This window comes from Lethenteron reissneri, chromosome 50 (assembly GCF_015708825.2).
Source record: "Lethenteron reissneri isolate LAM-NWPU_2019-01 chromosome 50, ASM1570882v1, whole genome shotgun sequence".
NCBI classification, from domain to species: domain Eukaryota; kingdom Metazoa; phylum Chordata; class Hyperoartia; order Petromyzontiformes; family Petromyzontidae; genus Lethenteron; species Lethenteron reissneri.
Genome location: NC_083828.1, coordinates 5579392 through 5606170, shown reverse-complemented (window position 1 = coordinate 5606170; position 26779 = coordinate 5579392). Strand labels below are relative to the sequence as shown.

Genomic DNA, 26779 nt, shown 5'->3' with positions numbered 1-26779 from the left:
GGGGGGCACGTGACACCCCCCCCCCCCCCCCATTGGCTCCGCCAGTGCAGACAACCCCAGGACGATTCCCGCTCAACACCGGTGACGATTGTCTGAACCGGTCCTGGGCCTCCCCAGAGGTCGACTCAGCCTGAAAATGGGTAGCTAGTGCGGTGTGTCAACATCGCCACTGGGGAGACAAAGGCGGCCGGTCATGGGGCTGGCCACACCACCCTGTTCTGTGTCGTGCCGGCCTTTCATGGGTCCTCACTAACAGCATTCGCCCCAACAGTCTGTGTACCCTTCACTGCGCCAGCGAGCTTTCGTCTTAGGAATAATATGAAACCATAGACATGTCAACAAGATGTGGTTATATGTTGGAAAAAAATATAATATCCGTACAAAAGGCGCACGTGTAATTTTCAAAATTTATACCAGTTCCGTGTGTGTCGTTCTCTCAACACAATGATCTAATACGTCAGGGGCGGCATTTCGACATTTTGTGCATCAGCTAAGTGAAAGGAAATCATGAAGAACTGCAGATTTTTTTTTGTGGTAAGGTTTTCTTGCTCATATAAATTAATGGATGCTGTTTTACTATTGGATAGAAACATCTCTATAGGTTTTTTTCTTTCGGGCGAGAAGACCGCCGTAACATTCAAGGCTATCTGTTTATAAGCAGGCTGTTTCAATAAAAACAACCTCATAATAAACATTTAATGCGCTCTGCTTCCTTGAAATAAATCTGTTTGAAAATGGGACTCTTAAATCAGAATTTGCTCGCTGACAGTGCTATTCGAGGGGGCTGAAAAATTGCCGCAGTACGCGTGCATGTATGTGCGGTTTTTTTTTCTTCAAAAATGCAACTAGCTCGCCGGATGATATTATGGAGAAATGGTATCGTGCTTTTGCACCTGCGAGATTGCAATTGAGATTATTGTCTGCGGGGGCGTGCCTGGGCAGATTCAAGATTCACACGTTTGCCACTGATGTCTGCTTCAGTGAGAGAGAGAGTCTCGTTGCATTGCATCCAAGAACACACCCCCCCCGACCCCCCCTGCTTCTGAACTAAATTTAAATGATGCAGAAATAAATAAACAAAGGCCCCAACCGTCCGGTTGCTGCTCCTGTGCGGAATTGGAGACGTGGGCGGTTAAGGACGGGTGACGGGGCTGTCAAGAAAATGCTCGCAAACTAATTCGGCGTGTGTATCAAAGCAGCTTAAACTAAGCTGAAGTGTAGAAGATGATTTAATGTGTGCGTGTCTCTGTGTGTGTGTATGTGGGGAGCGATAGTGTAGCGGTTAGCGCGCTGCGCTAGGAATCCGGCGATCCGGGTTCGATTTACGCTCACGGTCAATAGTCAGTGGCGATTATCTGAACCGGTCCTGGGCCTCCCCTAGGTCCACTCAGCCTCAAATGATTACCCAGTGCGGTGTGTAAATATCGCCACTGGGGAGACAAAGGCGGCCCGGCGTGGTGCTGGCCACCCACTCCCTCGTGTGCCATGCCGGCCTTCATAGGTGTTCGCTAATAGTACTTGCCCTAACAGTTTGTTTAGGCTATACGGGGGATCTTTGTCGTTTTCTTTTGCTGTGGATTGTTGTGAGTAAATACGGCTAAAGAAGATTATTGCACAACAGGTCACTTTTTATAGTTGTGTTTAAACAAAAAAAACTAAATGTATGTTTCGGTCACATGAATCATGTCGTATTGGTGGTGATTAGAGAGAGAAGTGAATGTGATTTGTCACAGAGGGGGGGGGGGGGCGGAGAGGGACCCGGGCGGCCGGGTGATCCACGAGCCAAAAAGAGTTAGAGAAACACTGCTCTAGATTATGTGGGATTATTAATTTACTCAAATAAAAATAATTTTGCGTCAGTGCTTTAAACCATTGGTTATACATGCTGCTAAGCTTTTTCTTTCTTATTTGACCAGGTAAGGCCCACTGAACTGCGTAGCTCTTTTTCAGAAGCGACCTGGCCGCAAATGATAGCTGAACGAAGTGGCTTATATTTCGATTTAAAGCTTTCGTGACTGCAGGGATCCATCTTCTTGGTTCTTTCGGTAAAGTCACGTAGAAGGGAAGTAATAAAATAATAAAAATAAAACATAATAAAATTATAAAAGAATAAAAATAAAACATAATAAAATAATAATGTTTTACTTTTTATTATTTTATTATTTCCCTTCTACGTGACTTTACCGAAAGAACCAAGAAGATAAAGTGGCTTATCATTTGTCGTGTGGAAATTTATAGTGAAAGGCAAATACTCCAGACGTACGTTTCTAAATGTGGAGGGAAAATCCGGTGAAAATGGGAGGAAAATACACGAGACCACGGGGGAGAACATGCAAACTCTGAATATACAGCAGTCAGGCTCGGGATCGAACCCACGATCTCTTCCTGCATACCAAGCGAGGTAGTTAACATCTCATCACCGTGGTGCCCCATGCTGAGAGGTGGTTTTGGTGATGGCATGTTCCCTTTGCCATCGTCCAGAATTTCACAATCCTCACGTCATGAAGCGTGTATTTCAGGACTTGAGAGGTAATAATGAATGTATGTTATGTTAAACTTCGTTCGCACCATTCTAGATTTGAAGTTTTCGTGACTGCAAGGATTCATACATCTTTGGTTCTTTCGGTAAAGTCACGTAGGAAAAGAAAATAAAATAAATTAAATCACGACGTTTCGGACACAACACAAGCGTCCGTCATCAGGTGGGACAATCACAGCAAAAAAGCAGTTGCTGAAATAGGTACGAAGCCAACAGTGATAATCGGTGGTGAGGGGGAAGTACAACAAACTAAACACAGCAAGCAGTTCTAAAGAAATGTGTTTTCAGTCGAGATGATTTAAAAGTGCAAAGCTCCAGTGGGCTTCCTAATATCGGAAGGAAGGGCTTTCCAGACGGCCGCAGAAACGCATCTGAAAGCGCGCGATGGCGGTGACCGTCTTTTGTTCGATAGCCAGCCAAAAGCAGCTGCTGTTGCTGTGAGGATGACCGGACTTCGCGTGGTGGTTTATGCTCTTTGGTTTGTTAATGTGGAAGTGTAGGAAAAATGCCCTTTGGATGGGGGCTCTTCAGAGTTCAACCACCGAGTGGAGGCCCTTCTGCCTGCTGCTGTCCTCTGTGCCTGGGCGAATAGCTACTGCAGCTACATACTATTAACATTCCTTCCCTTTATTAATGCTACCCCTATCCCCCTCCCTTTGATGCTGCTAATCCTGCATAATGCACGGGCATAATATGACTTTGAGAAACCCCCCCCCCGCCCACCTCCTACGCATTTCACAAGTAGTACTAATCACATACCTGCATTTCCCATAAATATGCTAAATTCCTCTTGATATGCACATTATTTTGTCAAGGCGCCCTTCCCCCCTTCCAACTCAGCTTAAATATACGCTCCAAGCGTGGTGGTGTTTCATTCAGACGCTGTCTCCCCGACAGACCTGGTCTTCACCTGAGGACGGCTGCTTGCGTTGTGGCCGAAACGTCATGAGAATTATTTTATTATGTTTTATTTTTATTATTTTATTATTTCCCTTCTACGTGACTTTACCGAAAGAACCAAGAAGATGAATCCCTGCAGTCACGAAAAGCTTTAAATCGAAATTTAAGAATAGCGAACTGTTTAACGTACTTGAGCGGAGTAATTTCATTTTGGCGGACGTATTTCGTGAGAGATTGAGAATGCAAGTTGCGCAATGATGACAAACCCCACGGCATCGCCTGGTCGTGTGCTCAGGCAGTGTTTAACAATCGCCAGTGCTCGCCTTTGCAATGCAGCGGGCCTTCCCATGCGGGAATTACAAACAACGTTGGGGTTCATCTTCTTGGTTCTTTCGGTAAAGTCACGTAGAAGGTTCTTCAACCCGTACATCATCTCCACAAAATTTCACCGAAACAACAACAAAAAGAGCTCAGCATCGAGATGGCAAACAGTCGTGATTTACCCACTGCTGGACCAAGGGCCCTCCCCCACACCTCTGACCGTCTTGCGACGCCGCAAATCCATCTCACTGCGGCACCGTGTGCTGACTGCATTGCTCCGTTTGCGCGGTGACGATCCTCTGGGATGTTGTTCTCCGCCCGTTGGCTGCCACTCTGGCTGTCATCAACTGTAACCGTCAGCCATCACACCGACAACGTGTCCTGCTCAAGCCCTAGAATTGATGTCCATAATGTTGTGGTATGTACCATGATGGGAGCCTTCCCGTTTCTGTCAACTCCGCGTCATCCCCAGCATGCATCTCTCCACGCTTCTTTGCGCACTCTTTGGCTTCCCGTGTTTTCAAACTAAGGTCAGCAAAACAAAAACACCCTTAAATTAATTTTCAAACACCCAGTGGTCATAGTTATTTCATTGCTATTTCTCTTTTTTTCATGTAACTTAAAACACTTATTATTATTATTATTTTTTTATCACGGTTGCTGAGAACAGGATTCAAAGGCTCAGAATACTAAGGGACTAGTAACAGACAGCACCGCTGAAGGTGCAGTAGATGAGAGTGCAATGCGTCTCAAGCAAGGTTTTATCAACTTGGGAAAAGAGAGGCGATGTTGGGGAATTCAGAAGTGGAGCGGTGCGAGGGAAAAAGCAGAAAGAGAAGTGGTGTATTGAGTGTGTGGGTGAGTGAGCGAGCGAGTGGGTGGGCAAGTGAGTATATGAGTGGTGGGTGAGTGAGGGTTGTTGTGACCTGTAGTGCAGTGGTGGTGTTGGTTGAGTGGGGAGCGGTGGTGCAACGGTTAGCGCGCCGCACTACGAACCCGGCGACCCCACTGGCCAACACCCGTGACAATATCTGAACTGATCCTGGGCCTCCCCTAGGTCGACTCAGCCTAAAACGAGGACCTGCTGCAATGTGTCGACATCGCTAATCGAGAATAAAAGGCGGCCGGGCGTGGTGCTGGCCACCCACCCCCTCGTGTGCCGTGCCGGTCTTCATAGGTGCTACTCGCTAACAGCACTTGCCTCAACAGTCCGTCAAGGCTATACTGGGGCTCTTTGTCTTTTTTTGGTGGTGGTGGTTGAAGACAGTCCGAGACACGCGTGGAGCGAACTTCGTAAGAATATCACCCCATACTGATAGCAATGAAAGAGTTTAACACGTGGTAGGTTTTCACGACCAATAATATCCATAATAGAGGTCGTTGGGTTAGGGGTCGTCCATAAATGACGTCACGCGATTTGGGACGATTTTTGACCCCCCCCAGTCACACGGCGTCACAAAAAGTCAGACCCCCCCTCACAAAGCTCTGCCCCCCCCCCCCCAAAAAAAAACATTCTTCAAATCGCTTTCAACTATTGTCATTGTAGTGCGTATTTAATGTGGCGCTGCACTCTGATGTTGTAGGAGAAAACATTTATTTAAACGTCTATTTAATTAAGTAGAACGTGCTGTCTATATTCATTTACATTTGCGCATTTTGTTGAGACGTCACATTTCTCAACCCCCCCCCCCCCCTCGTCACACATCGTCACAAATGTCTGACCACCCTCCCCCCCCCCCAATGTGCGTGACGTCATTTAGATCGCCTAACTATAAACGCGTCGTTAAACCCGCCACCACCCGACACAGCCAATTAGTAAGGTTTGTCACGTAAACAGAACGTTCCCGATTCGTGACTAGTACAGCACGCCCGGCTGTGTGTTGGAGAGTGAAACCCACTGAAAAGTCAACCCAATAAAAGAGTTGCTGATGAGGCGGCTGGTAAGCGAGTGACCGGAGTGGCTCAGCGAGTGGTGGATCATCAATCGAGGTGGCCGCTGTCGTATGTGGGATCCTATCAATGCAATGCATTGTGTGTGTGCGCATTAACGGTGAGACATCGTCGCCAACTTGAACAACGACTCCCTGTCTTAAACGCCTCTGCCGCTGGCGAGATTAAGGGCGATGCTCGGTGCGCATAAGCAAACTAGGTAATATAAGAATAGAATTTACCCTTTGGGGCTTTAAAACAGTTGTGTTCAGATGTTGAAACACCAAACAGAAACCTTTTGCGAGGAATCATGTCTGCATTATCCACACATGCTTGTGGCGATCATGCAAACAAAAAAAACATGCTCTGATAGTAATTGCATTTTCGTTGAAACTGATTGGTCCACACCAGAGGCAGCTTTCTGTAGAGCCTCGTCTCAAACAGCGTTGGACCAGAGGACGCCAAAATGCGAACAGCACAAAGACAATGCCACTTTTCGATTTAAAGCTTTCGTGACTGCAGGGATTCATCTTCTTGGTTCTTTCGGTAAAGTCACGTAGAAGGGAAGTAATAAAATAAAATAAAAACATAATTAAATAATAAAAATAAAACATATGTTTTATTTTTATTATTTTATTATTACTTCCCTTCTACGTGACTTTACCGAAAGAACCAAGAAGACAATGCCACTATCAGAACATTGAGAGCTCGGGGTGAGCAGCTACATCATGGGACCTGCCCACCTGCTCCGCGAGCTACGGAGACAACTGCGGTGTTATAATTAGACACGTTCAGAATCATAATATTTGTTGAGACTGGAGGAATCCGATGAGCTATGAAGCTCTTTTTGACAGATGTCCAGTAGGGGTGGGTCAGAACGTTACGGCAACAACAAGCAATACAACCGCACGATAGGAGTGCAGATTACAGTGAAAACATCATTTAAAATTTACAAATAAAACTAAACTATGTTTTCTTGGTTCTTTCGGTAAAGTCACGTAGAAGGGAAGTAATAAAATAATAAAAATAAAACAATAAAATAATTCTCACGACGTTTCGGCCACAACGCAAGCAGCCGTCCTCAGGTGAAGAACAGGTCTGTCGAGAAGACAGAGTCTGAATGACAACCCCAGGCTTGGAGCATCTTTTTAAGCTGGGTTGGAGGGGGGGAAGAGCGCCTTGAAAAAATAATTTGCATATCATTGGTATTACCTTAGAGTCGCGGCATCTCTTCAGAAAGGTGAGAGACCTGAGGACGGCTGCTTGCGTTGTGGCCGAAACGTCGTGAGAATTATTTTATTATGTTTTATTTGTATTATTTTATTACTTCCCTTCTACGTGACTTTACCGAAAGAACCAAGAAGATGAATCCCTGCAGTCACGAAAGCTTTAAATCGAAATTTAAACTATGTTTGTCTTACTAGCTAAGGCCCACTGAGCTATTAGATACTTTTTCAGAAGCGACCTGCCCACACATAATAGCTCAATGAAGTGAGTATCATCACGGTAAAATTCATAGCAGCCAGATAATCTGAATAATCTAAGACGTATGTTTAATTTGGTTATGCCGCTTCTGCATTTGGCAGTGGTGCACGATTAATACTGGACATCTCTGAACAAGAGCTTAAGAGCTCATCGGATTTCTCCAGTATGAATATGTAATAGGCGATGTTTCAGGCAATGGACCTTATTCATTGCACAATACCTCTATGTTTAAATGGTTGCCTTAAAGGCAATAACTTTGTCGTGAGTAGAGCACTTGCTTGGTATGGATCGGGACGAGGATGACGACGATGATGGTGGTGATTCATGGAAATCATATTCATGTTAACATTTTACTAAATTCATAGTCCAGGCCAGCTTTTCACACGAGTGGTCGACAGCACAGCCGAAGATTATGCATCATTGAGCCGCTGCAATATCAATTCACAGCGCAGCACTCAATGCGCGCGCGAAGCACTTCAAGTAAATTAAGCAGCGAGCAGCTGAAAGAGGAAATCTCGGAGAGACTAAATTAAGCAATCAATGTTTCTTATTTTTCTCTCTTTCTCCCTCTCCGCAGCTCTCTATGCAACACAGTTTGAAATGTAAATGAAATTATTTTTTGTGACACTTTTTTTTATTTTGTTCAAGGGACTTAATCATTTGTTTCCTTATTAGCGACAATCAATGCATGACGGGTGTGGGAGAAATGTATCCCGCGGCTTGAACGTATTACGGAGCAGTGGGGGTGGCTGCTCAGATGATAGCGGACAAAAAGCTTCCAGGAAACAATATCAGCAAAGCGTGGCTCTCAAAAACCACCCACAAACTCCATTCCTCACGGCGCCACCCACCCACCCACGCACCCACCCACGCACCCACGCACCCACCCACCCACCCACGTACCCACCCACGCACCCACGCACCCACGCACCCACGCACCCACGCACCCACCCACCCACGCATCCACCCACGCACTCACGCACCCACGCACCCACCCACGCACCCACGCACCCACCCACGCACCCACCCACCCACGCACCCACCCACGCACCCACCCACGCACCCACCCACCCATCCACGCATCCACCCACGCACCCACGCACCCACGCACCCACCCACGCACCCACGCACCGACCCACACACCCACCCACGCACCCACCCACGCACCCACGCACCCACCCACCCACGCACCCACCCACGCACCCACCCACGCACCCACCCACTCACGCACGTACCCACCCACCCACGCACCCACCCACGCACCGACCCACGCACGCACCCACCCACGCACCCACCCACGCATCCACCCACGCACCCACCCACCCACCCACGCACCCACCCACCCACGCACCCACCCACCCACCACGCACCCACCCTCGCACCCACCCACGCACCCACCCACGCACCCACCCACGCTGCGTCCCAACTACTGCGCGACGCTCCCCCATTGAACCCCGTTCCACGGGTGCACGCGCCTGATGATTGTCAAACACGTTCGTTCCGCGTGGCGCGCTGACCAATTAACGCTGTCCGCGTCACGTGTGCACGCGCGTTCCACGTGTGCACGCGCGTTCCACGTGTGCACGCGCGTTCCACGTGTGCACGCGCGTTCCACGTGTGCACGCGCGTTCCACGTGTGCACGCGCGTTCCACGTGTGCACGCGCGTTCCACGTGTGCACGCGCGTTCCACGTGTGCACGCGCGTTCCACGTGTGCACGCGTGTGCGACGACAAAGATCCCCACGTAAAGCGTGAACAGACTGTAGGGGCAAGTGCTGTTAGCGAGTGGAACCTATGAAGGCCGGAACGGTACACGAGGGGGTGGGTGCCCACACAGCGCCCGACCGCCTTTGTTTCCCTAGTGGGGATGTTTACACATTATACCAGGTACTCACTCGAGGCCGAGTCGACCTAGGGGAGGCACAGTGCCAATTCAGATTATCGTCACTGAGCGGGAATCGAACTCGGGTTGCCGAATTCATAGCTCAACAAAAAACGACAAAGGATCCCCCGGATAGCCTGTAGGGGCAAAAGGCCGGCACGACACACAAGGGGGTGGGTGGCCACTACCACGCCCGGCCGCCTTTGTCTCCCTAGTGGCGATGCTTACACATCGCACCAGGTACTCATTCAGATATTCGTCACTGGTGTTGGCCGTGAGTTCGACTCGAACCTGGGTCGCCAGGTTCGTAGCGCAGTGCGCTAACCGCTACACTACCGCTCCCCACACACACACGCATGCACCGCGACATCAATATTAATTTGAACGGGCTCTATTAACGCACACAGCGGTAATTGCTTAGCGCGTCACGTGGTACGTGTGTTTAACAGTGATCGGGCGCGCGCAGCGTGGAACGACTTGATTTGACATTTGAACGGGGCAGAGTTAATTTGGTAAACGCGGGTGGGTCGCCAGGTCTGGAGTTTGGAAGAGCCCTAAACCGACAGACTGCGAGGCACAGTTGCGAGCTTTCAAAACTCTCAGTCCGCAGACTTCATCTGAGGCATGCAGGCAGGCAAGTACGTAGGTCTGTCTTGTGAAATCTGCTCTGCAGGTGGCAATTCTCGAGTCCTCCAAACGCCGGTGACCAAAATTGGGGTCCAGATATGATGTTTTTGTGAGACTGCTTCTTGCGGATGACAGTGCGCGCACACGTGCCTGTACGTGTCTGTGCTGTGGGGAGTGGCAGTGTAGCGGTTAACGCGCTGCGCTACGAGCCCAGCAATCCACGGCCAACGCCAGTGACGATTATCTGAACCGACCTTGGGCTTCCTCTAGGTCGACTCGGCCTGAATACCTGGCGCGGCGTGTAAACAACACTTGGGAGACAAAGGCGGCCGGGCGTTGTGTTTGCCACCCACCCCCTCGTGCGCCGTGCCAGCCTTCATAGGTGCTTGCTAACAGCACTTGCCCCAAAAGTCTGTTAAGGCTATACGGGGGATCTTTGTCTTTGTGTACGTTGGGTGGAGTGGCAGTGCAATGGTTAGTCACGTCCACCATCAGTGGTGTTGCATGAGCATCCGTGCTGGTGAGACAAAGGTGGTCGTGCGTGTTGCTGATTTCACCACCCTGTCGTGCACCGTGCCGACCTCCGTAGGCGCTAGCCATTAGCACTTGCCCCGACAGTCTATGCAGGCCGTACGTGGGATCTTTGTCTTTACGTGTGTGTAAATGTGCATTGCATGTGTGTTCATTCTGAGCGTACGAGTGCATGTTGCGTTCCTTGTGAGCATTAAAACATAAAATTAGACGAGAAGCCGTGCTGTGATGTTGCTGGAACAGCCCAGGGCGGCTCGAGTGTTAATCCAACACGCAGCTTTTGCTGGCTTGCCCCCCCCCCCCTCCACCCCCCCCCCTCCACCGCCCCCCCACCACCCCCCCCTCCACCTCCCCTCCACCCCTTCCGCCTTCGCTACCTGCCCTTCCACACACCTCCTCTCCCCACCCCATCCTTCCCATTCATGTCCAGAGGAATATATTTTTTTATTTTTTTATTCGAAGGTCAAACACACGCTTTGGTGAGATTATGCTCTCGTTAGTTAGCGTCTATCTGTTTTTATTTGCAGGCCTGATTTTGTTTTAAAATGAAGAAAATGAAAAAGAGCAGACCTGAAGCTGACCTACCCAAGTAGGGGTATTACCAGGACAATCTCTCTGTCACGTTGACTCTGTTACGTCACGTGGCCCGATTTAAAGCAGCAAGCTCCCCTGGCAGCCTCTTGTCCCATTCTAAAAGGGCTGCAATGCCCAGTTACAGCTCGCTTGGGGCCCGGTACAGCTACAATGTGAATCAAGGCTTGGATCACATTCCAGCTTTGTCCGTATATTTTCAGAATATGTATCCCTACTGGAGGAATACGATGAGCTATGAAGCTCTTTTTCACAAACGTTCAGTCGTGAACTTGGGCCGGCCTGCAATGAAGTTGTTGTGGGGACGCAGCAGCAGCAGCAGCAGCAGCCGCAACAACAGGGTTCACACAGAGTTGTTGTTTTAGCTCGTAAAGACAGCAAACTTGCCTATCACGTTTTTGTTGTGCATTTCCTCCGTCTCCCTTCAGCAAAAGCAGTGCAGTTTTGTTCGGCAACTCATCGCGTATTCCAGTCGAGGCTGGCTGCCGCTGCTGCGGTTTAATGAAAAGATAAGCTTTCCCCGAGAGATACACTCATTGCAAGTCATTCAGAGTGATATCTTGTGATGGAAGGTAAAAAGAAAAAAGTGCGCAAAGAATCGTGGGAGAGACGCACGCCCGGAATTACGCTGCGGGACAGGGAGACGGGGACTCGGTGCCTGAATTGGAGAACAAATGCAAATGACAGCGATCATATTGGCTGTTAAGGAAATGGCATCTGGTAATCTAGGGAAGTAAACATCATCGCCCGTAAGGTGATGACGCCACAACAGTACGACATAGATTTTGTAAAATAAAAAATTATGCCGGTTTTATTTCCCCCCGTAAAAAGCATTGGGATACTTTAACACGTAGGATGAAGCTAGTTGTAATAATTGGCGAAATGTCGTGCTCAGATTGTAAATGTTGTGGGTTTACCCTCCAACACACCGGTGTGCTGTACTAGTAACGAATTGGCAATACTCTTATTCATATTCTTAGGTTTTTTCGGTAAAGTCACGTAGGTAAAAAATTAATAAAAGTAAAATAAAATAAAAATCACGACGTTTCGGAGGCAACACAAGCTTCCGTCTTCAGGTGGAACCGTCACAGCCACGACAGCTGTATCAAGTAAATGAGAGATTACAAGAGCTACCACTCCGTATATATAATGGTTGAAGAGGGGAAGGGCCAAGTACGGCACACTTTTTATTAATATGGTAAGGTGAGGCTTAAGACTAAGAATAGACTGCATAACAACCCTTACTAATTGGCTGTGTCGGATGGTGGCGGGTTTAACGACACATTTCTATATTTTACACGATCTAACCCACAAACCTGTATCATGGATTCATTGGGATCATTTGTGGCCACTTCCGTGAATTGAGCATTTGGCTTCGCGTGAAATGTTAACTACCCCGCCTGGTATGCAGGAGGTCGTGGGTTTGATCCCGACCCTGACGCCTACTGTTTATTTGGAGTTTGCGTTTCTCTCTCTCTCTCTCATCATCATCACGGTGGCTAGAAGATGTTAACTACCTCGCCTGGTATGGAGGAGGTCGTGGGTTTGATCCCGACCCTGATGCCTGCTGTATATTTAGAGTTTGCATGTCTCTCTCTCCACGGTTACGTTGATTTTTCTCCGGGTCCTCCGGTTTTTCCCCCTGCACATTTATAAAACACGCGTTTAGAGTGTTTGTCTGCAATAAATTGTGACGTGGTGAGCCACTTCAATGAGCTATCATTCGTGAATGCCAGGTCGCTTCTGAGAAAGAGCTATATAGCTCAGTGGGCCTTACCTGGTAAAATAAAAAAAATAGTTCAGTTTAAAGCCACCATACACGAGGGGTTGACGCTGATCTCTGTGGTCTCGTGGCCACACCTCGCAGCACCGTTCCTACAACACCTGGCAAGCCTCGGTGGTCACCCATCCAAACGCTCATCAGTAGGCTCCAAACCACAATTAGCCTCGGCAGAACTATTGGGCCATGATAGAGGGGGTCTTTTTTTTTTGGGGGGGGGGGTTAGATAGCAAAAAAATGTATCTATTATGGATGATATTGGTCGTGAAAGCCCGCGTGTTAAACTGACAGAACCATTGGGAGCGGGCGCATTCCGGTTGGAGTTTTAGTCGTGGACAAGGTCGTGTGTTTGCTCCAGTGCGTGACCCATTTTTATTTTCCTTTCTACTCCCGGTCGTGAAAAGAATTCGAACAAACTAAAGTGATGCCAGGGCAACAAGCAAAGTCAGTTTACATTTCGGCTGATATCGGTTATCGGGCCAAGCCTAATTAAGGCGGCTGCTGTCACTCCGTCAGTCCGTCCTGTTGGCTATGCATCCAAATGAGGGCTCATGGTTGGAAAGATTCAATAACTTTGTAGCGAGTCAGTCACTTTATTCCCTCCCCCCACCACCAATCCCTGTCACTGTGAATGATGTGTCCAATTCATTTGCAGAGGGATAAAAACGAGAGAGAGAGAGAGAGGGGAGAGAAAAAAATACTTATAACTGTGGCGGCAGGGAAATGTGCAACACTGGAAGATGGGGTGTTTCAACCCCGAGCCTAATATGCGTAATGGTCCTTGTTCATAACCCATCACTCATTTGCTGGCAGCAATTTTAAGCTTAAGCAAGAAAAAAAATGGTGAAATATTACTACCTTGTGTTACGGACAAGGGGAGATAAAGAGAGGCAGACAAGCGGAGACGTGGGTGGGTTTGAATCTGTCCAAAATGACCAGCCGAACGCGGGGAATTAACCTTGAGGTTGACACGGACGTGACTTTCGGGGAGGGAGAGAGATAGAGAGAGCGAAAGAAAAAAACGATGGATTAATTTAATCATTGTCCGACAAAAAAATCCACACGCAGTTCCTTTGCACGGTTGTCAAATCCTCCACGCTGCTCATGCGGGGTTTTAACGGTTGAAGGAAAGCGACGCTTTTGGGCGCCCAAATGTTGTTATAATTTTTTAACAAAAAGACAGGGGTTGTTTTTTTTTTGGCTTGAGGTGATCGAATGATTAACGATTTGTGTGCCTGACCAGAGTCTGTCCTCCTTTACGCGGGGGGGGGGGGGGGGTAGGGCATCCCACAGCGCTTTACACACGAATAAGTGACTCGCATCGCATCTCATCAACACGCTTGAAAGGGCATCGCCACTCCCTAGTGGCAGCTGTCCCTGTGCGGCACAACAAAAAGAAATGACCTGACACCGGTTATCTTAGCAGCGGCGGGGTGGGTGGGGTAAGTGCTGCCCCACATACTGTGTCTGGACCAGAGAGAGAGGTCGATTGAATCTCGGTGGTGGCTCCGGTCATCCACGCAGCGCCGGTCATCCTCGCAACGACGGCTTGTGGCCGGCCCTCGAACAAAGGGCGGTCACACCGCATCGCCGCGCGGTTGCTTTTAGACGAGCTTTTGCGGCCGTCTGGAACGCTCTTCCTTCCGATGTTAGGAAGCCACTGGAGCTGCTATATGCACTTTAAAATTCAGATTGAAGACACATTTCTTTGGAACTGCTTTTTGTGTTTAGTTTTGCCGTCCATTCCCCCCACCCCCCTCCCCAACTCCGATTAGCACGGCTGGCCGCGTACGGTGGTGCGAAAGAAGTTCAACGTACACACACACACACGCACCACACGTACACACACACACACACGCACACACACGTACACACACACACACACACGTACATGCAATCCCACTCGATTAATTTACAGTGTGATTTTCAAATTTTGGCAAATTTGGACGACGCAGCGGGCACGCGATGGCCTACTCTCTTCTCATTGACGCCAGGGCATGTTTAACGTCCACCGTGAAGAGGACAGCGCGCATTGTACAGTTAATAAACCTGCAGCAATAGCCAGGCGTAGCCAACGTCTCATTGCTGAGCCACATCACCACTGTTTACCCAAAGATGTTCTCACTTAGCCTCGAGGCTTTTTTTTTTTGGGCAGGGGGGGGGGGGTCAAGGATGGTTTCGCATTTGGATGTGTGACCAAAGCCATTAATGATTTAATTGTCTCCTTGTGAGAGGAAACCGGAGTATCTGAAAGAACACCCCCCCACCCACCACCCACTAAGGCACAGCTTTGGAATGACATGGGGAGACGGGAAAGAAGGAACGCATTGATTAAAGACACACCACACACACTTCAAGCTGTGAAGGAATGTTAAGTAGGCCTTGGGCAGGACACTTCTCTGCCACTGGCAAAGAATAGCTGACGGGAGAGGCCGATGTGGGCAGCGGAACGCGGCCGACAGAGACAGAGCGGCGAAATCGTCTCCCGGTTGGTGGCAGAGGCGTTGGGCGAACCGTTGTTTCGCACAGCCCAATCTAGACTCGGAATTCTAATTTAGACTTCAGGAGGAATCCCGATGAGCCGTGAAGCTCTTTTATCCACAGATGTTCCGTGTGGGCGGGTCAACTGCGCGAGATGGCAACGATTTTGGAAGCTTTTATCCCCTGCAGTGGATTGATCGTGGCTGACGACAACGACGATGCTGACGTTTTGTTGGTTCTTTCGGTAAAGTCACGTAGAATGGAAATAATAAAATAATAAAAATAAAACATAATAAAATAATTCTCACGACGTTGCGGCCACAACGCAAGCAGCCGTCCTCAGGTGGAGAACAGGTCTGTCGAGAAGACAGACTCTGTCTTCTGTTGTCTTCTCGACAGACCTGTTCTCCACCTGAGGGCGGCTGCTTGCGTTGTGGCCGAAACGTCGTGAGAATTATTTTATTATGTTTTCTTTTTATTATTTTATTATTTCCATTCTACGTGACTTTACCGAAAGAACCAAGAAGATGAATTCCTGCAGTCACGAAAGCTTTAAATCGAAATTTGATGCTGACGTTGTTGACGGCGATGAATAATAACACTGGTCAACAAAAAAAACTTTTTTTTCTGGCCTGGACTTTTGCAGCTGTTTTAGACTAATTTCAGCGTGCTGATTCCAAATCTGATCTCAAATTAGCTCTATCACATCTCATTTTTATGCTATCGGGATACCCCATTTTCATTGATTTTACCCGAAATTAACTCTGTCACTTATGATTGCAAGTTGTTGCGAGTCAGTGACTGCTTTAGTGTTAAAGTATGGTGCTGTATTTTTAGGATAGTGAGGTTATAATATCATTTTATGTAGATATCCACATTTATTTAATATTTTTCTTCTTCAGTTCTTATTGAAAATGCAATAATTGATATCTCAAAAACCTGATGTGATAGACAAAAACTGATGCCAGATTTGGAATCAGCACCCCGAAATTACCTTACAACCGTTGGAATACCTCATGCCATAAAAAAGTGTGTGGACCAGTGTAATACGACACAAATAAATGTCCTGCTGCTGCTGTCGCTGCTGTTGTTTCCCTTAAGGTTGGGGGACACACGATGCTGCCGATTCGCTGGCTGCCGCCAGAGAGCATCATGTACCGCCGCTTCACGGCCGAGAGCGATGTGTGGAGCTTGGGGGTGCTCTTCTGGGAGATCTTCACCTACGGCAAGCAGCCCTGGTACCAGCTCTCTAACAACGAGGTGCGCGGAGTGCACGGAAGCGCGCACACACGCGAATGCACACGCGCACACAGAGAGGGAGGGAGAGCGAGTGAGAAAGTGAGCATGCGGGTCAGAATCAGAATATCAGAATCAGAAGTCGCAGATGTCCAGTAGACAGCTCCAGTAGACCCATTCACCAGGAGTTTCCACTGCTTTTCGTGTTTAGCTTGTTGTCCTTCCCCTGCACCTTCAATTAGCATGATGTGTGCGGTGCGAAAGAAGTTCAACATACCATTGGTACCTCATTTGCCAGTAAAAAAATATGATAATTGTTTTTTTACCCTTTTATCTGGCAACAAAACTGTGTGAACCAATCAACTTCAAGGACAGTGCATACATTCACAGAGTTATGTGTTTTGTTTGCATTATGACTGCAGGTATTGTGGTCTATGCAAACATGACTGCTCGTAAAAAAAGGTGTCAGTTTTGTTGCCAGATAAAAGGGTAAAAAAAACAATTATCAAGTTCAACATACATACGTGCATTCACCGGACTCGTGATCGACGCCGGTGATGCATGGCACCAAATGCGCATTCGTGGCCAGCGTGGTGGGCGAACGTCGATGGCATTGCCGTCTTCCGTTTGAATCCCGAGCATATCCGTACGCACACGAGCGCATAGGAATTTCAAAGACTTTTTGTCATTATTATTTTGGCAGCTCTCTACTTTTACCTTCTACTGTTTCTTTCCGCTGCTGAAGTGAATTTCTCAAAAGTCATTAAAATCAGGGGAAATTAATTGAACGCGTTAGCGACCACGGGGAGATAGGACCCCTCTTTTCAGGGGCGAAAACAACTTTTTGGAGTGCATGACCCAGCTTGCATTGAGATTTGTATTTTTTTCAATTTTTGTGAGTTTTTGCATTCACATACCAATTTATGAACTCGCGCTCTCTGTAAGAAGTAAGCACCCGAATTACCTTCCGTGGAATGTTATTTGCATTAAGGGCCTATCGCTGGTTACACATTTAACTCCGTGATAATGAGGTCTTTTTAACGCAAATTTCCCGCGGGGCTTAGTGACATATTAAAAGCGCGCGCACGCGCACACACACAAGTTTGTTATAACGCGTTTTGTATTACGCACTTATCTTTAAAAAAAGAAAGAAGTGCCTTCATAATTACAATATGAAACTCATAAGGGCCATGCTGTTGTATTTTTCCTGCCACGTCCCAAAAAATTGCATAGATTTATCTTGGTTCTGCATTTACACCTTGTGTGCCCCGGGACATATTTTCTTGCAATCCGTCTCATTAATCTGACTCGGAGAGACTGGTCCATGGTTTTTGTGTTATCCCTACTCGACTACGCCTCATACTGGTTTGGATTCCGATCAAAGTACTGGGCAGATTCCAGCCTGTTCAGAATGCAGCTGCTAGAGTGCTCACACACACACACACCATTCCGTGAGCAGATTGCACCAGTCATCTTATCTCTTCATTGGCTGCCGGTCAAATTCCGAGTGTATTTTAACATACTTGCTATTAACCTATAAGGCTCTAAAAGGGCTCACTCCCATTACTTGCAGGAACTAATACATTTATATATTCCATCAAGGTCCTTAAGTTGTTCTGATCTCCAACTGCTCAGCACTCCCAGGTCTAGGTTGTGCTCTTTTTGTGATCGGGCTTTTGTTAGCGTGGCACCCACAAGCTATGGAACGCCCTGCCACTTGAAATCAGGGCAATCCGAGTCGGTAGATAGATTTAAGTCTGCTTTGAAAACCCCATCTCTTTAAAGTGGCCTTCCCTCCTTTAGTTTGTTCGATTGCCCTGGTTGTGTTTTTGTTTCACTGCTTTTCAAGCATTGCGCATTGATATCCTAGGGTGGAATTCGCATTGTACATTTGAATTATTATTATCAACTTAGCGGCGTCTCGTGGGGATACGAGCTGTTGCGCTGGAGACTCCTCAGCTTGTTATACTTATGCCTGTTTTTTTTGCAGGCCAAGTGAAAATTAATGTGGCTTCAACTGTACCGCGTGTTACAAAATAAATTCTCACCATACGGAAGGGGGAGGTGGGGTTGGGGGGGTGATGGAATTGAAATCCAATGTTCGTTGTCATCGCGAAAAATCAGTGACAGTGATCTGGTTACACGGTGGATAGATTCATACTCTCTGGTTCTTTTGGTAAAGTCACGTAGGTGGAAAAATAATAGATCACGACGTTTCGATCGCAACACAAGCAGTCGTCCCCACCTGAGGACGATTGCTTGTGTGGCGATCGAAACGTCGTGATCTATTCTTTTTTCTAGCTACGTGACTTTACCGAAAGAACCAAAGAGTATGGATTCCTGCAGTCACGAAAGCTTCAAATCGGATAAATGAATAATTTCTAACTTTTGCCAAAGCAATGTACAGTACATCTCGTTATGTAAGCGCACTGCATGGGGTATTTTGTTTAATAACTTCATTGCAGTGTTGGGGATTTAAGTTTTGTGGACTTTGAAGAGTCGTTACGATGTTTCGCTTTTCATTGCCTGGAGTGGGTGGGGGTGGGCGGAGTGGTGGCACAGCGGTTAGCGCGTTGTGTCAGCGTGCCGCGTTTGTGTGCTGGCGACCATAATGTGATTCCTGGCCACGGCTAACATCAGTGGCAAGTGATGCCAGAATCGGTCATTCGTTTGCCACCTTTTCACCAATCCTACACAAACGAGCATGGTGAAGTATGGTTAAAAAATCGACCGTGACCAACACCACGTGTGGAAAGCCTTCATCCATTGATGGGTCTAGAATGGCTGGAATGTATTACAATGATTATACTTTTCATTGCCCAGGGCAGGCCAGGCTGATGGATATAGATTCAATATATCGAACTGTACAGCAGCAGCAGCAGCAGCAAAAATCATATTTGCTAAACTAAAGTGTATTTGCATTGAGTAGGATGAGCGCATGTTTTGATATTACATTTTACAGAACAAACAGAAAACCCATTCCTCTCTAGCCGGGTGTGAGAGTACATTCCTGTGATCCAACGCTGTGGAAGCAAGGATTGTTGGATCACGTACATCCTTGAAAACTGCCAAACCTACTGGGCTGCCAGATGTCCCAGAGATGGTGGTCGAGGAAGGGGATTTATTTCACCCGTGTCGAACTTGGAGTGTTTACTCCCTCATCTATGCACGCTGGGTATCGTTCAGGTGCGTGGGGTTTCCATCCCGCACAAAATCCCACGAAAGAAAACTGGCTAATACATCCATCCCGACGTAGGAAGGGCCCTGTTTTTGTTGTTGTTGTTGAACCAAAACAAATCATCTCACGACCCTGTCGAACTTTTCCCCGTATAAACAAAGGGCGCAGCTGTTAGCATTCTTACTCATAAGCGAGCCTGGGTTTGACGAGACATGAAACAAAGAAAGGGGAACGAACCCAGATCCACGAGCGCCCTTTGCACAAAATGCCACGAGCGGACTGCTCGGTGGCAAATTAGTTTGGAGGATTACCCCGACTTTGTTTTTTTATTATTTAAGAGAACGCGAGATTAAACCCGTGTTCTCGCGGCCTAAAAACACGGCCAACAGAGCGAAGAAGGATGGGACATCCCTCCCGGACAACGGTGAGAACTGATTTAGAAGTGGCACTTCCACCGGGGCTGCAGAGCGCACGACAATTGGGGGGGGGGGGGGGGTGGGGGTGGGGGCGGTGGGGGGCTCAAAATCGACGGGGTGAACCCATGGACCCCGCCGGAGAGAGACCGCACGAGACTCCCTGACAAACCTAAATTGCATCAAGTTGACGGGTTTACCCCGAGGGCTTCCCCCGCGATGCGACCGAATGCGCCGCTAAGCCCCGCCGTTTGGACGGAGGAAGCCTCCGCTGGAACGAGTCGTATGTGCGTGTATGTACAGGTGAGCGGTAGTGTAGCAGTAGTGTGCGGATTTTTTTAACCGATCCTGGGCTTCTCCTAGGTCGGCTCGGCCACGAATGAGTACCTGGTGCAGTGTGTAAACATCATCACTGGGGAGACAAAGGTTGGCCGGGCGTGGTGTTGGCCACCCACCCCTCGTGTGCCGTGCCGGCCTTCATAGGTGCTCGCTAACAGCACTTGCCCCAAGAGTCTGCTACAGGCTATACGAGGGATTTTTGTCTTTGTTTTTTTGGTTTGTTGAACTACGTAGATGTGGTGAAGAAAGGACAACAAACTAAACACAAAAAACAGTTCTAACGAAATTAGTTTCCAATCTAGATTTAAAAGTGCATAGCTCCAGTGCCTTCCTAATGTCGGAAGGAAGAGCGTTCCAGACGGCCGCATCACCAACATCCCCACCACCACCATCAACGTCATCGTGCAGAAATTAGTTTTCGACTTAACAGTGCATAGTTGCTCAGACGATCGTCTTGTAATGTGCACGGCTGCAAGCGACCGCCACGGCTCTGCCACACGACCCCGACGGAAGAACGCACGCTGCAACATCCCTCCCCCGCCGTTCCGTCGTTTGGGAGGTGCCGTGCATGCGCATGGCTTGGTGCAGGTCGCGGGCAACAGAACGGGGTGTGGTGGCGGACGTCGCATGACGGGGGGAGGGTGGCAAAGCAAAATGCGCCCACGGAAAGGTTTCCGTTTAATTTGCGTGTCGTTCCTGAATTTATGCCGGATGCTGATGAAAGTGCCAACCTTTATTAATCATAACCGAACGCCTGCGGAATATGAATGGCCTTGGGACAATGGGTTTTAAGGCGATCTTTTGGAGAGAAAAAAAACCGTGCCCTACACGAGCCTAAATCAAAACACCAGGCTTCCTCCTCCCCCCCGCATCCCATGAACTTGAGTGTTAAACATCTAACTGCATTACCAGAGTTATACGGATCATATTGGTTACGCAATTGTGAAATAAATGAAATAAATGCTCCTAGCAGAGTCATTACAATGCAGGGAATGTGAATATGACACTTTTACTGGTTTGATAGTTGCATAAATTAGGCGTCACGCCGTGGCCTATAAATGAACAAGAGACGGGAAAAGATTGGATCGTGCATTAGCGGTTTGAAGCGATTATTTTGGAAGGTATCGCGTTCTACGACGAGGGTTAGTGGCGGCGCCTCCTCTGGGCGTAAGGACGACGACCGTGTTGCTCGTTTATGGGGGCGGATTAAAACAGAATCAACTCCGCGTTTGTTACTTCGCTGCGTGGATACTTTTTTTCGGGGGCTGACCTTCAAACGTGCTCGCCCGCACTCGGCGAGACGAACAATTAAATTAGGAAGTAATTCGAAGAGCGGGCAACTGTGACAATTTCACGAGACCTTTTCGGTTGTCGTTTTGACCAAAACTTAATAATCGCATCGCCTCGAGTTTTTTTTTGTAAGGGGGGCGGGGGGGGAAAACAAAACAAAAAAATTCAGGGCGTTATTTGATAACGTTTCTTTTTTTGTTACTACTATTATTATAGTGACTCGCCTTTTGCCCGTCTCACTATCTCCAGGTGATTTGCTCGTTAGTTTCGATGTGGTCTCTTTGTCTACCAAAGTTACTGTGCCTGACACCATCGCAATCATTGAAGATTTGGTCCAACAAGGACTGAATGCTGATGTACCGGCCCATCGTGAGACACTGCCTCACCAACACTTACTTCACCTGGAAGTGGAACATTCTACAAACAAGTTGAAGGTACCCCAATGGGTTCTCCCTTATCTCCAGTTGTAGCCAATGTTTTCATGGGAAATTTTGAGACAGATGCCATCCAGGCATCCACTCTGCATCCGTCCTTGTGGAAGAGGTACGTAGATGACACGTTCGTCATCTGGCCACATGGCCGACCAGCTCTGAACCAATTCCTCAACCACATCAATTCCATACACCCAGCCATCAAATTCACCATGGAGGTGGAAAAGGATAGCAAGCTACCATTCTTGGATGTTTTAATCAAAAAGAGACCAAATGGCTCAATGGGACACTCTGTTTACAGGAAAGCCACTCATACGGATGCCTATGTAAAACCTGACTCCCACCACCATCCATCCCAGAAGAATTCCCTCATCAAAACACCATAGAGCTCGATGTATTTCCGACCATCATCACCTAGCCAGTGAACTGGAACACGTACACCAAGCTCTCAAGATGAATGAATGTTCAGACTACACAATCCGTAAAGCTATCACCCCAACCGTTGGGAAAGAACCATCTGAGGACCCAATCAAAGCCATCACCTTACCATACATAGCATGGGTCACTAAATAATATTTCCAAAATCATGAGTTAATACAAGATCCAGGTTCTATTTAACACAGTACATAAAATTAGTGATCTGATTCCATCTGTGAAGGATGTGATCCCTGACATGCAATACCCTGGCGTCTACAAACTAGGCTGTGTCTGCAGCAGTAGTTACATTGGGGAAACTAAGCGACATGTTTTGGACCGTGTTCGTGAACATAAGGCAGATCTGAAACACGGTAGGACCAATACCTCGGCCGTGGCTGATAATTGTTTTAATGCGGTTGGCTCAAACGAAATTGATTTCTCTAAGACAAAGGTACTTTTTAAACCCACTGGCTATCAAAAAAAGATTCGTTCATGAAGCCATCCATCTATACAGACACCGACAATTTCAACCGAGATGATGGGTACAAACTGAGTAATCATTGGAAGGACGTTATCAACCAGTTTAAGTCAGAACTGGCTGTGATGTTCCCATCCCACCGATGTTAGTTGTTCATTAACAGGTTCACACTAACACAGCCGCTTCGCGCGCCGACCTAGAGGTTGCTGCCCTGCGATCTCCCAGGCAATCTCTCCATTAACTGCAATTCTCTCACATTAACATCCTAATACTCATAACATTTAATCATGCTTAATCTCTCACATTAACATGCTATCTCTCACATACATGCTAATCTCTCACATTAACATAGCCACCTCAGTGCACGTGCCATGGAGTCCGCTCACCGATTTTACATCAATATGCTAATTTTCACCTGGCACCGCTTTCATTGGTGGAAAACAAACCACCGTCATGGTCGCTGCCCACCACTCACATTAACATCAGCTGCCCCGCCCACCACGCATTAACATCTGCTGCCTAAGCCACCGCCACCGGGCTCACATTAAATCAGCTGCCCGCGCCCAACACTCACAATTAACATTAGCTGCCCCGCCACCACTCACATTAACATCAATCTGCCCCCCACCACTCCATTCACATTAGCTGCCCCGCCCACCACTCACATTAACAGTAGCTGCCCCGCCCACCACTCAACATTACAACAATGTAGCTGCCCCGCCCACCACTCACATTAACTATCAGCTGCCACCGCCCACACACTCACATAAACATCAGCTGCCCCGCCCACCACTCACATTCACATTAGCTGCCCCGCCCACCACTCACATTAACATCAGCTGCCCCGCCCACCACTCACATTAACATCAGCTGCCCCGCCCACCACTCACATTAACATGAGCTGCCCCGCCCATGCTGCTGACACTTGGGCTACGCCCATTTCAAACCTTTATAAACAGTTTGCCTTGAGAAGCTAACCCCCTTTTCCTGATGACGACCGCTTGTGTTGCAATCTTTGAACCTATCTACGTGACTTTACTGAAAGACCCAAAGGATATGAATTCCTGCAGTCACGAAGGCTTTAAGTCAAGATTTTTGTCTCAATAGCGTTAGGAGATGGCGTGACATGAGGGTTCTGCCTTTGTAGTGAGGGTTGTAAGTTGATGCCGAGGAGGGGAGAGGAGGCGTTTCCCTCCCCCCTCCCATGTGGAGTGACGTCACCCACTCATGATTATTAATGAGGGGGGGGGTCCATGTGGAGGACGTAACCTGTTCATGATTATTAATGAGGGGGGCTGGTGGACGTGGAGTGACGTCACGCTGCGTTACACTCTCACATTATTGGTAAATACAGTAGTAAATAGCGTCGTATTTTCTATGCTTCCATAATTATCTTGTGTATTTAAGATAATGAGAGGGACGCTGTCTGCCTGGCTTTTGTGAAAAAGAGTTTCATAGCTCATCGCATTCCTCCAGTAGAAATAAAGATTCTGACTCTGTAATGGTGAGCACACCGGAACCTGCAATCCAGAGGTCGCCGGTTCGATTCTATCTCCCGGCGCGGCAGGTTGAAACAACGGGAGTTGGGGGGGGTGGGGGGCTATTTCTGAAATCCTCTCCCCCCACCACTCAGAAAGTGGCATCACCCTGATCCAGCAGAAATGAGTGGGCTACACCAAAGTTGGTGGGTCGGCAGGTTGTGTGTGGCAGGGTGAAGTGTGGGTAATTCCCACATCTTTCCAAAACATTGTGGCCCGGCATGGAAGAGTATACCAAAGTACTCTCTGAAGGGTGACTCTCCAGATCTTCCCCAAGCGGAGGCCCATCCGCCAGCAGTGGCGTGAGTAGGCGATTTGCAGGGCTGCGCCTTTAACCAATTTCTACTTTATATAACGCGATTAAATATATTGCCTGAAAAATTGGAATTATTTTTTGCAAGCATATGGTATAGATTTTTTTTCTGCTACTCTTGAATTCAAAAGGGAGATTGTAATATCTGTCGTTCCGTTCCTTTTATTGTAAACTATAAATAAACAATGCAATATCAACATCACAAGCAATCACCGTGCAAAGCGATGCTGTACATTTTTGTAATTATTTCGGACACGAGCGATGTTTCGCGTGCCACAGATTATTTATCCGGGGCGTCGCGATAATTGCCCTGCGTTAAAAAGGAGGATATTTTACACGCATCTAAAACGTTGCTCGCTTTAATTGCACATCGACACGTGTGTGAAAAAATAATAATAAACGCGCGCAAAACGTGTTTCAAACAAATGTTACACCTGACGGAAGTGAAAACTGCGAAGATAATTTAACACGTGACAAGGGCAATGCAGTCCGTTAATTGTTGATAATGCGGCACAATTGAACATTTCGGGGAGTTAAAGAGGCGCTTATTTCCTATTTCGAGGGTGTATTATGACAGGAAATGCACCGATATTTAATGGCTGCTAGTCAGCGCTATACATCAGGAGCTATATAAGCGATGTGCCTTGCATGAATGGAGCTATTACATCTTGATGACCAATTTCATTTCACATCTGGCTTCATAGAAATGCACCCCTTCAGGCGGTCTGGCGTAAGGGTAGCACACGGCACACGGCATCAATGTAGCCAAATGAATGGTATCCCCAGGCAAAAATATAAGGCGATACAATTGTTTTTTTAAATATTTCACGCTGAAGAGGGATGCTGCCACGGTGCTGTGGCGGTAAAAAATAATGGGTAAGATTTCAACCCCCCCCCCCCCCCCTCTGTCCACCCAGTAGTGCAAATGGTTGCGTCTCAATGAGCTGATCGGCAAATTTCTTGCTGTGGGGTAAAGTGTGGGTACTTCCACTACCTTTTCTTGGTAATACAATAATATAATATTAAATAAATAATAAAAATAAAACATAATAAAATAATATAATATAAAATAATATAATATTTTATATTATTTTATAATGTTTTATTTTTATTATTTTATTATTTCCCTTCTAATATAACATAAATTAAATAATAAAAATACAACATAATAAAATAATATAATATAAATTAATATAATATTTTATATTATATTATTTTATAATGTTTTATTTTTATTATTTTATTATTTCCCTTCTACGTGACTTTACCGAAAGAACCAAGAAGATGAATCCCTGCAAGTCACGAAAGCTTTAAATCGAAATTTACTTCCACTACTTTGACGATGTCCAGCCAGCGTGGAAGAGTAGGCCAAATTTTCTCCTCCAGAGTCTTTCTCGAGAGAGAGAGAGAGCTTGCTCTCGTCGATGTCCTCCTCCTGCCAGCAGTGGTCGTGATGGTGAGGAATTACAGGGCTGCACCTTTAACCGTAACTTGTAGCGCCGCAGAATTGCGTGCGACGCTTTAGGGAAAATACAATTTGCAAGGATTTAATTTGTATTTCAACAACAAATGTCGTTTGTGTGTGTGTGTGTACGAGTTGATTGGAGAGCATTGTAAACAAATGCAATGTTAGTTATGCTCTTAGTGTCGTTATCTTCTAGCATGTGTAGCTTTAGCATGTGCACGTGTTGTTCTCTTTTAGCCCCGCCCCCCCCCCCCAATACGTTCCATTCATTGGCTACCACACCCAGATAAGCTCCTCCCCCCCTCCTCCCCCATTTAAGAACTTGTATCTTGAAATTTTTGCCTCACTTGATACAGTAAATCTAGCTGTGACGGTCCCACCTGATGACGGAGACTTGTGTTGCCTCCGAAACGTCGTGATTTATTATTATTTTATTATTTTATTTATATTATTACTTGTATTAATTTGAATTTTTTACCTACGCGACTTTACCGAAAAAACCTAAGAGTGTGATTCCTTGCAGTCACGAAAGCTTAAAATCTAGAAGCAATGTTAGTTATCGAACAATGTTAGTTGTCTAACATTGCTCAATACATACTTAACGGTCATAGACAC

General features: G+C 47.2%; 1 protein-coding gene across 2 annotated transcripts in view; it reads left to right on the top strand.

Moving 5' to 3' along the window:
• LOC133355128 (BDNF/NT-3 growth factors receptor-like) overlaps positions 1-26779 on the top strand; it is a 302261-nt gene that overhangs the window by 262810 nt on the left and 12672 nt on the right. For both annotated transcript variants that reach the window (XM_061572441.1, XM_061572440.1), the window contains one exon: positions 16168-16326. In XM_061572441.1, the coding sequence (XP_061428425.1) occupies positions 16168-16326 (159 nt within the window). The remainder of the gene's footprint in view (positions 1-16167; positions 16327-26779) is intronic.